Source organism: Myripristis murdjan, chromosome 8 (assembly GCF_902150065.1).
Source record: "Myripristis murdjan chromosome 8, fMyrMur1.1, whole genome shotgun sequence".
Taxonomy (NCBI): Eukaryota; Metazoa; Chordata; class Actinopteri; order Holocentriformes; family Holocentridae; genus Myripristis; species Myripristis murdjan.
In genome coordinates, this window is record NC_043987.1 from 5,716,876 (window position 1) to 5,728,097 (window position 11,222).

The 11,222-nt window shown below is 41.5% G+C and overlaps 2 protein-coding genes and 1 non-coding gene across 3 annotated transcripts; all 3 read left to right on the forward strand.

The window, feature by feature from the left end:
- The first annotated feature begins 413 nt into the window (after window positions 1–413).
- Window positions 414–7,503, forward strand: chadla (chondroadherin-like a). The gene is made up of 10 exons (XM_030057141.1): window positions 414–542; window positions 1,233–1,427; window positions 2,407–2,562; window positions 2,834–2,979; window positions 3,366–3,604; window positions 4,262–4,527; window positions 5,411–5,747; window positions 5,858–6,210; window positions 6,660–6,826; window positions 7,191–7,503. The coding sequence occupies exons 1-10, from the start codon at window positions 414–416 to the stop codon at window positions 7,501–7,503; spliced, it is 2,301 nt and encodes a 766-aa protein (XP_029913001.1).
- A 354-nt stretch (window positions 7,504–7,857) lies between these two features.
- On the forward strand, window positions 7,858–7,929 carry trnaq-cug (transfer RNA glutamine (anticodon CUG)). The gene has a single exon. It is a non-coding gene; the product is annotated as a tRNA-Gln (tRNA).
- A 169-nt stretch (window positions 7,930–8,098) lies between these two features.
- rbx1 (ring-box 1, E3 ubiquitin protein ligase) lies at window positions 8,099–11,078 on the forward strand. Its single transcript, XM_030056886.1, has 5 exons — window positions 8,099–8,254; window positions 9,883–9,961; window positions 10,214–10,284; window positions 10,508–10,593; window positions 10,845–11,078. The coding sequence occupies exons 1-5, from the start codon at window positions 8,177–8,179 to the stop codon at window positions 10,855–10,857; spliced, it is 327 nt and encodes a 108-aa protein (XP_029912746.1). The 5' UTR covers window positions 8,099–8,176; the 3' UTR covers window positions 10,858–11,078.
- The last annotated feature ends 144 nt before the right edge of the window (window positions 11,079–11,222 follow it).

An 11,222-nucleotide genomic window follows, 5' to 3' on the forward strand; every position in this document is an offset into this window, starting at 1 on the left:
GTTCTTAGAAACACACAAATTAGCATTCAAACACATGTGATACGTGGATAACTTAAAAAATGTCTTAAAAAACGTTTTTAACTGAGCCGCCGATTTCTTTAAGTGTAAGAAAGGGAATAAATGCCAAAATCTGAAGTTTTAATTTGACAGGTTTAACTTTAATTTGTAATATTTCATTCGTCTAACTCTGTGGCCTATTTGAGACAGGTTTAGGTAAATTTATTCCTCTCAGTTGACTCGTGTGTTTAAAAAACACTGCAGCTCGTTTTAAGTGCGCCGAACTTCCGCTGAGCCTGTGCGTAATTACGCATGTATTGTTGTATATTATTATAGGCCTTATTAAAACTTCATACCTTAACCGCTCTATTTTATTGGCATAGATGCATTTCTTACGGTGTGGAGCGGCTCTGCTGATGATCTTGGCCTACATGTCACCAGTGGAAACAGGCAGATGTCCCAGAGTGTGCAGCTGCGACAGCTCCAAACTCACTGTGGCATGCACAGGCAAGAACCTGACCGAGGTTCCCCCGACCATAGATGAGGTAGGAGCTCAATCATTATGAGGCAGAATGCTGTCTTGACCTGCACTATACACTCATTTATCATCTATACAATCATTTTGAATATCTATGTTTGCTCACTTTTTAATCTGTAAGATCTTATATCAGTATTAACAATGTTATTATAATGATAATTCATTTACATGGCACTTTTCAAAATGAAGTTGCAAATTTTTTCTCCTCATAATCAAGAGAAAAAATGTTTAGCAAATATAGATATGATATAGATCAATAAAACAGAAGGACAGTGAGGTAGGGTAGTGATGAAAATGAACTAAAATAGGATGCAACAAGTGGAATAAATAACAGATTTGCCACGTAGAACAACACACAAGTCAACAATAAAGAGATTACTAAAAAGGCTTTAAGATAAATGTGTGTCCTAAGGAGTGATTTAAATGATCGTCCAAAGCCACGGAGTGCTGACAGCAAAGAACTGCTCACCTTTAGTCTTTCACCTGGACACAGGAACACTTAGGAGGCTCCAAAAGACCCAGGCTGTGCAAGGCCTTTAAAATAAGCATTTCCTCCTTAAAATCAGCTGAAAGCACACAGGCAGCCAAGAGAAAAAAGGGAGGGTGAACTAAGGGAGATTAGGTTTTGTGTCTTATTTGTCTCTCTTTTTTAAAAAAAAATCTGTTTTATGCCCCAAACATTCTCCATCCTCTATAGATTACAGTGAAACTGGACCTTAGGAACAACGACCTGCAGGTGCTGCCGAGGGGGGCGTTCCTGCACACCCCGTACCTCACACACCTGAACCTGCAGCGCTGCAACATCATGACGGTGAGGGAGGGGGCGTTCAGGTCCCTGGGCCGCGTCGTCTCCCTCAACCTGGCCTATAACAACATCGAGGTCCTGTACCAGGTAAGGATGATTTAGCACTGTATAGCGTGGGATAGATTTTGTTATATCACAACATACCCTCTGTGTCAGCACGACATTTTGTTTTGTTGCCTTGATGCTGCTAAAATTGATGAAAATATAATGATGGAATATTATGTCACATAGTAATTATGCCATATATATATATAAGTACTTTATTCATCCTTCACAGGAAATTACAATACATTGTTGCAGCAGCACACATTCATACGTAAATAAATAAATAGATCTAAAAAAAAAAAAAAAAAACACCCATGCAGACTTTAAAAGAAAGAAAGTGCTTATGCATAGAAGACCTATTCCAAATGCTCATTAAACAGTTACCAAGTATTTGTATTTTTCATTAGTTTTTATTTTGTTTTTAATTTTTGTTTTCCATTCAAGAGGATATTTCCTACGCCGTATAAGATCCATGAATTAACATTTTCTCCTCGGACATTTTGAAAGCCTTGCCTGTCATAAGTGCGCATGTTATGGTTCGCTGTTGACTGCAGATGACCTGGTCGGAGTTCACACAAAGTTTCTGCGTTCACTAAATTCTGTTGCTTAAGACACAGATTCACTGCACAACACACTTAAGATAAACACATTTCTAGGCCATTCTTTGTATGACAGCAGTTCTTAAAGCATATTTACTCCTCTATGTTATGCATATGATATAATAAAGTAGTTTTCCTACATTCTCATGATGTAAAGCAATATTTTTCCAACACACAGAGAAAAATGACCTCATAATCTTCCTCATGTATTTTCATCCTCTCCTGACTAAAGTCTTCTTGGTGCAGAAGCGGATAATGTAGATTGTTTAGTAGCATCTGACTGTCAGTTTTTTTGCTAAAATGAAAATTAAACTGATATCATGGCATCTGATAAAACAAAAAAGTGGCTTTTTAGCCTTTGTAGCTTTTTAGCCTCTCTCTCTCTCTGTCCCTCTCTCTTTCTCTCTCTCTCTCTCTCTCAGGAGTCCTTTGACGGTCTCTCGTCGTTGAAGGAGCTACATTTGGACCACAACCGTGTGGAGGAGATCCAGCCTGGAGCTTTCACCCAGCTGGGCTTCCTCAACATGCTGGCCCTTAATCACAACCAGCTGGTTTACATCCCCAACATGGCCTTCCAGGTGCTCTGGTGGATTGGTGCATGTACACACACACACACACACACACACACACACACACACACACACACACACACACACACAACTCACACATGAGGAATCACGAATGCTGGACAAGCTTCAGTGACAGTTACACACACACTTGCACACTCACAGGAACAGATAGTGACACTAATGCGAGAAGCTGTTAAACAAACATGCACACACACACACCACAGTTATCAAATATGTTTGACTAGGTGATCCTATAACGGGCCAACTGTGCTTCTTGCAGGGCCTGCACAACATCAAGTGGCTTCGCCTCAGCCATAACTCCCTCAACAACTTGGCCACTGAGGCGTTCGCCGGCCTGTTCACCCTCAACCGGCTGAGCGTGGACCACAACGAGCTGCAGTTCTTCCCCACCCAGACCATGACCAGGTGGGACCCTCTATATTATATAACACTGCAGAAAGATCTCCATCTTAACAATTCATTCAGTCTCATAGCCAATCTTAAAATCTTGTTTTTTTAAACACATGAAAAATGTGTCAGTGGGATCAGATAAGATACTTGTTTCCAGAATACCAGAGTGACGGTGTTGTTCTGAAAATATTATATGAGATTTTAAAAAATGGCATATGGGAAAAAGATAGGGCCACAGGGGAAACATATGTGACTCCAGAGGCTATAAACTTACCTTTCACAGTCCATCAGTTAGTTAATAATCTGGCCTCTAGTTTAGTTTATTATTACAGTACCAATTAGATTGCCTTTGGCCCTGTGTACTATCCAAGTTCTCTCTTATTTTTCTTCCTCGGGTCAAGACTCCCCGAGGTGAAGCGCCTGGACATGAGCTACAACCCCATGACCTACCTGGGGGAAGAGTCTGTCTCCATGGCCAAGCTTACCCACCTCTACCTGGACCACATGTCCCTTCAGGACCTCTCAGACTTGGCTCTGTCCCAGGCCCCCCTGCTCTCCTACTTGGACCTCAGCCACAACCAGCTGCGCTATCTGGAGCCGCTCTCGGGCCCCAAACAGCTCAACAGCCTCAACCTGACTGGTACAGCTGGAGTCTTACATTTTCATCATTTAGATGACACCCTTACCTACAGTGACCACAATGATAGAGTGGCATGAGTCTAAACTCCTAGCTTGCCAACATCACAAGTGAGGAACACAAGGGTCTACTTTTGCATTCATGTACTGAAATATATGACTTCTTGGACTTCCCACATGTTTTATTTTTCTCAGAAAGACAAATAATAAAGAAACAAAATGGACAAAGAGTGACATAAATGCTACCAGTGCTAGAGATAAAAGTGATAAAAGTGTGTATGTATATATAAGTTGACTACTGACTGGCACAAAACAAGGTTCAAAATGTTTTCCGCAATGTTGAAAAAGTTAAAGGTTATCATTGCATCATAACTCAGAAACTCAGGTAACAAAATTTTCTCTGTCTTAAATAACTTTGTCATTCAGTCTTTGAATGGTATTCATGTGAAATTTCCAAGGAGGAAAGTTTGTGTTTCTGTTATATCTAATATCAAGTTAATTCACGGTCAGTGAAATCATCAGGATTATAGATGTAGGTAAAGAAATAAAATCTAGGAAGAATTAAAATATTTTTAAAATCTTGATCAGTGAAAGTACAGGAGGAATATGATAATGTTTACCTTATCTTTAATTTATTCTGATCCATCCATCACCCTTAAAGGCAACCGAATCTATTGTAACTGCTACTTGCGGCCGCTGAAGGAGTGGGCCAGGCGAGGTGGCGTGAAGCTGCTGGGGTCCTGTGCCGGGCCGGCCCACCTCTCAGACGAGCCCCTGCAGGCTGTGGCTCCTCCAGAGCTGCGCTGCCGGAGCAGAGAGGAGATGCTGAAGGAGGAGTTTGAGGAGCAAGACGAGACTAAAGAAAGTGCGGCGCCCACAGCCAAGCCCAAGCAGAAAGTCAAGTGCCCGGACAACTGTGACTGCGATGTGAGTGTTTGGATTTGGTGGCGGTCATAGTGGTCAGTGAAATTGTTTTTCTTTTTGATGGAACAGATTTGCAAGTTCCTTCCGACTTTAGCTTGATAATATTTTAGACCGCTTTTCTATTTGTAATGTGTGCTATCAGTATCAGCCTAAACAAAAATGAGTGTTGCTGTGAGGTACTGCACATTTAAAAATGAAAATGTTCTACCAAAGTGAAATGTAAATATGAAAATATTGGCCTAATTTTTAATTGCTTTTCATTATGATAAAATGAAAAAATATTAAGTATCACAATGATCTTGTTCAGCATATTCAGTTTATTGGGTGGGGAGTGCTGAACTCCTTGGGAAATCCACAGGCTGGTGTAGAAACTTAAACATAAATCAAAGAAATATGAAAAACCTGGAAGAACACATATAATATATAATGATCGCTGAACACTTAGAATCTATTTTCCTTGCAAATATCTGATAAAATATGAACTGTCTTATTTATTCACTCTATTAACGAGGAAGGTTATCTGTGAAAAGGAATAATTATTAAATCACAGGTAGTGAGTCAGTGTGTCAGTGAATTACTGTATTTTTCCACAGTTCACCAAATATGGACAAGATTGGGAATAATATGAGCCAAAAGTAATTTGGATCTTGGCAACACAGAAGGAATACATACATTTATGTTTAATTTAAATCTGTAGTTTAGGGTCTTATATAGAATATGCTTGAGTTACTGTCAACATTATACCAGAGATGAGGAGCACAAGGATCAGAGCCGCAGTGCACACAAAAGACATCCCAAGAATATTTACTATATGGTAAGTGCTGAAGACAGAGCAGCCACACTGGTTGATGTCAGTTATGTGAGACATTTTGTTCCCCCTCAACAGGTTGAGGCCCAGCATGCCACATGTGAGGGTCGTGGTCACACCAAAGTCCCGCGCGGCTTCCCTCCAAAAATCCAGCTGCTCGACCTCCGCAGCAACCACTTCCACTACCTCCCTGCCAGCAGCTTCCCTGGCACCGAGCAAGTGGTGTCCCTGCACCTGGAGCTCTGTAAAATCCACGAGATTGAAGATCACGCCTTCAGGGGGATGAAAAGTTTGTTTTACTTATACCTCTCTGACAATGACCTCACATCGTTGAGCCCCAAGGCTTTCGCAGGAGCCCCTGAGCTCACCTACCTCCACCTGGAAGGGAACCGACTCGCCCAGTTCCCAACATCAGGTCAGTGGCTGAGTCCAGCTGCCCACAAGTTAAATTCACACAGGACAATAAACAGAGGAAATAAACTAACTGGTAGTCTCTATCTCTTTGTCTGTCTGTCTGTCCTGTAGCTCTGACACTCTTGCCAAATCTGTTGGTGTTGCACCTGGAGCGAAACACCATTTCCAAACTGGAGCCCACCGGTTTGCTGTCTTCAGCTGCCGCTAAACTCACAGGACTGTACCTGACCAACAACACGATAACGACCATTGCCGAGCGCGCCTTCGACTCGGCTTACCTCGGTACACTTCACCTGGACTCCAATCAGCTGACAGAGGTTCCTACAGACGCTCTGTCAGGAGCCTCGAGCCTGGAGGAGCTCAACCTGTCAAGGAATTCAATTCGCTGGGTTGGACCGAAGGCATTTCAGCCTGTTTCCCAAAGTCTGACGAGGCTGTATATGGATGAGATGGGCATGAAAAAGGTAAGAGAGCCATTTCCTTGTGCTTTCCCTGTTTAAATCTGCATTTTCTACAGCATCCCATACATATTACTATGTTTATTCTGTCATTCCTTCACCTTCCATCTTCTCTTGTTTTCTCCTCTACCCTCTGCTCGTTCTCTGTCCTGGACTCCGCCCTTCCCTTTGTCCTCCCCTCTCCATCCTCCAGTGGATTTGTTCTTATTCTTTTTTTTTTTTTTTTTTTTTTTTTTTTTTAAATCTGTTATTATCACTGGAACCAGTATTTGATGCAACCTGCAACTTTTAATGCTCCCAGTAAAGGCATTTTAAAAAGTGTGTAACATGTTTTCAGCCAGTCTCCACCTACTGTAGTTAACAATTCTGAAAAATTCAAAAGTGAGGTAATATATAGTAAAAGAAAACAAAATTATTTACCACTGATTGCACTGTTAAATCTGATCACTTTCCAGATGTCCCGGGACTCTTTGGCAGGGCTGGGCACGGGACTGAGGACTTTGACTGTGCAGGGGAACCAGCTGGAGGAGTTGCCTGACCTGAGCCCCCTCACTGGCCTTGAGGTGGTCGACCTGCGAGAAAACCCCCTGCTGTGTGACTGTCCTCTGCTGCCGCTACGCAGGTCAGGACTTCCCCTGGAATCCAAGTTTTTAAAAAGATTTTTGGCACAACATATTTACCATTCCCCATCCTGCTGTGTCTTTAGCAAATTAATTGCAGTCTTTATTGATATTTTTATCAATTGATATTATTGGGATTCAAGCCCTCAATCATCTGCCCTGCTGAAGTGTCCTTGTGCAAGGTCCTTAATCCCCATGAAGCCCAGGAGCACTGCTCTATAGCTGAACATGGCAGAAGAGAAATTCCCCAGAGGGATCAATGAAGTATCATGCATATTAATCTCTCTCTCTCTCTCTCTCTCTCTCTCTCTCTCTCTCTCTCTCTCTCTCTCTCTCTCTCTCTCTCTCTCTCTCTCTCTCTCTCAGGTGGATGGAAAATGTGAGTCTGGAGGTGACAGCCACCTGTGGTCACCCCCCTGAGCTCAGAGGTCAAAGTGTCAAGGATGTCCATGTCTTCAAGTCCTGCCCGGACAGCAGCTCTCCCCCAGGCGTGAGGCCCCTTACGCCCCACAAACCAACAAAAGCAAATAAACCTAAATCCAACTCTCTGAAGGCACCCAAAGCCAGAGCCAAGCCTGCGAAGACCAAAGAGAAGCCCCAGAAGCCAACCAAGGCCAAACCTCAGAAGAAACCTAAACCACCAACTGTGAACAAGAAGACACTGTCAAAGGGAATCTAATAATAATGAAATGTATTTGTTGTCCTGTTCAGTATCAGTAAATTCAGGCATCAGCTACAGTGTTGAAAGATTCCTGTTGTAATATATATTCTAAGTCTAAGTCTAAGTCTATATATGCAGTTTTAGGCTTTTATGTCAGTTTGGAATGCTTTTGTGTTTGTGTGCACCGCTATTTTTCCATTTTTGGGGAATAAATACAGCATATATGTTGTACTCTGTCTTACCTCTTCTGTTTACCAGTTTAAATGGCAGATTAGGTGCATGGTAAAAACTGAATTTGGTAACTTCACTGAACGTCTTCATTTGAGTATATTTACCAGTACATAAACACAAATTTTGGTGAAAGCGTCCAGCGGTTCCATGGTGTAATGGTTAGCACTCTGGACTCTGAATCCAGCGATCCGAGTTCAAATCTCGGTGGAACCTGAACTTTTAAAAATTGTTTTTTTAGTAAAAGTTTAAAAGTTGACTTCCAGTTTCTCCTCTACGTGTTGGTAATGGAAGGTAGCAAAGACTAATGCCTCTTAACCCACGTACTGCAGCGACAGACTAAAGAAAAGTAGACAAGTAGTGTTTGGTTTAAGGTTATCCTCCGACGGAAATTGTGCGACGCCTCCCCTTTAAAACACTCTGACGCCTCGCCAGCGGCTCACGCGAAGATTCTCCGGTCAAGATGGCAGCAGCTATGGATGTTGATACCCCGAGCGGCACCAACAGCGGGGCGAGCAAGAAACGCTTCGAAGTGAAGAAGGTACGGTCGCTTAAACAAATGTATTAAAGTGTAAATAAACCGTACATTCTTTAACAAATGAAGGTGTTGGCCTGCTAGCCTAGTCGGCGGCTGTAGTTGGTTGGAAGTGTTAACATTAGCTAGCTTAGCTGTTAGCTTCCCGTAAACGGGGGATGAATTTGCACTTCGCTGTTTTGAAATGAAGACTGTATGAACACAGCTGAGCACACAGTGAGCTAATGGTCATCTTTAATTTGACTAACTGTAGTGTAGTCAGCATAACAAAACGACGAAGCGCAGTCACAACACTGACAACCAGTCTACCCGAATAACCGTAGGACTGCGTGAGCTAACGTTAGCTTAGCAGCGCTCTCCTGTCTGCGAGGCTCTCTGTTCAGCCCTCTGCTGACAGGCTCTTATTATGTGACCTGTCTAATAGTCTTCTTCGAGACATGACTCTTTAATAAACTTACAGCTAATTTCCATGTTTCAAACAAATTGGATGCCAAAGTGTTGTAAATTTCATCTTCTAGAAAGTTACATCTTCAGTTGTTTTTTACGGTATGAGTATGGTGAACCAGTGAAACCAGTGCCTTTACAAGTTACACTGACTAACTATTGATACAGTGTGCTCCACTTAATAGCTGGGAGCGTATTATATGTCATGCTGTTCAAATATGAAATATGTATATAATCTGAATGTGTATGTCTATAAATTAGGTCTAGAATGATATGTTTATTTCCTCATTCGATGCTGTCATGATACTTGGGTGCCGATTTGATATATATTGTAATTCTACAAGGATTGTGACTCGATATTATGATTTGAGACTTTTTTTTTTTTTTTTTTTTTTTTTTTTTTTTTTTTTTTTAATCCTCTAGTTTGTGGATGTTAAGTATAATGAGGCTATGATTTTCCTAGAGGTCACTATAGGTCAGTCTATACAGTGATATCAAGTTTGAATGGTCTCACTACAATGAAGTGGTTATATGGGATCTAACATCATCACACATGAATCCAATGTGGCTCATTGAATCCACGAGTCTCAGCTTTCCAGTCAAAGCGATTTGATGCAACTCCAACTTTGTTTAGACCCCAGTCTGCACAAACACCCCATTTTACAACAGGCCAAAAAAAACAACACATTTATACTGCATGGTTTGTGGCCCAAACTGCATGGGATTAGCAGAATGTGGGCATGTCTGCAAAGGGGAGAGCCGTGGCTGCCCAGAGAACCCATTTTCATTCAGATATCTGGAGGTCAGTGGTCAAGGGACTCCCTTGAAAATGACCATGCCAGATTTTTCCTCCTGAACATTTAGCCTAAATATGTAGTAATATTTAGCCTCCTTGCCACAACCCAGCATGACATGCTTAGTATCAACAGATTCATTAGGCTGTCTTGTTTCATATGATACAAATATCTTTATTTTAACTAGATTTAAAAAAAAAAAAAAAAAAAAAAAAAAATCAAGATACTTAAGTGAATCAGTGTTTTTTCCTCCTGAATAATGACATCTTTATGTACTGTGGAACTCCATGGACACTATGTTTCTGCACCACTGTTACCATGAAAGTCTGCTGTACTTGATTTACATTTTTTTTTTTTTTTAACATTTTTTTTTTTTTAATCCTCTTTTCCCAACAGTGGAATGCAGTGGCGCTTTGGGCCTGGGACATTGTCGTGGACAACTGTGCCATCTGTCGAAATCACATCATGGACCTCTGTGAGTTCCTGGCTGTCAATACACTGCTGGACTTGAAACAGACACCTTTGATTCATGATAGGCTGTAATAATATTGACCTGTGTAAAAGGCTTAGCCTGGGTCTTTAGGATTTGCACATTAACAGCCTAAATGTAGAGTGTGTGTTCCTGTACAGAAATGAATACACAAGCTTTGTCTGGAGTTTGAGCTGCCAGTCCACGTGGAGCCTGTCTTTGTTAAAGTAACTGATTCATTTCTCCTTTTTCCTGCAGGCATAGAGTGCCAGGCCAACCAAGCATCGGCCACATCTGAGGAGTGCACTGTAGCCTGGGGTGTCTGCAATGTGAGTGACAAGTGCTGGCAGTTTGCACACATTGAAAATATATTGATGAGGTTGAAACGAAGTTGGTAGACTCTTTTTAAACCATCTGCCTCTAAGACAGTGCAGTGAATTCATCAAACATAATGAGCAGTGTCTATATCATGATACCAGAACTTTATTAAGATATGATTTAGATTTCTTTTCCCCTACTGCCAAATAATGTGTTATGTCCTGTTTCTTGCAGCACGCTTTCCATTTTCACTGTATTTCTCGCTGGCTGAAAACCAGACAGGTGTGCCCTCTAGACAACCGGGAGTGGGAGTTTCAGAAGTGAGTACTATGAGCTTCCTATAAGTAGAGTTTTTAATTTGTAGTACAGATGTCAGCCATGGTAGCAAACGTTGTTAGTGGTACCATGGCTGGAGTTGTTTCTCGTAATCATACAGTATTATGTCGACACTTTTTTTTCTCATTATGAGAGGTTGTGAATATTTCCTGATAGCAGTTTGTGCCCTCATCTGTACTGACATCACATCTTCCCTCCTTCCCTTTCTGTCTCTTTCTGTCATATTTTCCCACAGATACGGACACTAGCTGTAAAACTGTGGACTGCTTTCTTCGGCTTCTGCGAGTGTGCTGTGCTCACATAACCCGCTCCTGTACTAGTCTTATGCCTAGACCCTCCCCTTATTTTTTGCCCAGGTGTTTTAGTTTAGGTTAGCTCGAAAACAACTTTTTTTTTTTTTTTTAAAGAAAATATTCAGTTTGCAATGTTGTACATTCAAAAATAAACATCAATATTCTGTCAACACAGACCTTGTTTTGTTTGTGTTAATGGACAGCCCTCCCAGTGAGGATCCTGACGGGTCAGTGTGCTGCTCTGACGCAGGAATGAAATAAAAGTAATCAAACTGCCATGAGAGCCTATCTGAAACTGTTTTCAGTAAAGCCAGTGTAAA

Excerpts from the sequence above, each read along its gene's own strand:
- chadla (XM_030057141.1), top strand. The coding sequence starts at position 414 with ATGATCTTGGCCTACATGTCACCAGTGGAAACAGGCAGATGTCCCAGA. Across the intron at positions 2,563-2,833 it reads TCCCCAACATGGCCTTCCAG|GGCCTGCACAACATCAAGTG; the intron begins GTGCTCTGGTGG and ends TGCTTCTTGCAG. Across the intron at positions 2,980-3,365 it reads CCCACCCAGACCATGACCAG|ACTCCCCGAGGTGAAGCGCC; the intron begins GTGGGACCCTCT and ends CCTCGGGTCAAG.
- rbx1 (XM_030056886.1), top strand. The coding sequence starts at position 8,177 with ATGGCAGCAGCTATGGATGTTGATACCCCGAGCGGCACCAACAGCGGG. Across the intron at positions 8,255-9,882 it reads AACGCTTCGAAGTGAAGAAG|TGGAATGCAGTGGCGCTTTG; the intron begins GTACGGTCGCTT and ends TTTTCCCAACAG. Across the intron at positions 9,962-10,213 it reads AAATCACATCATGGACCTCT|GCATAGAGTGCCAGGCCAAC; the intron begins GTGAGTTCCTGG and ends TTTTTCCTGCAG.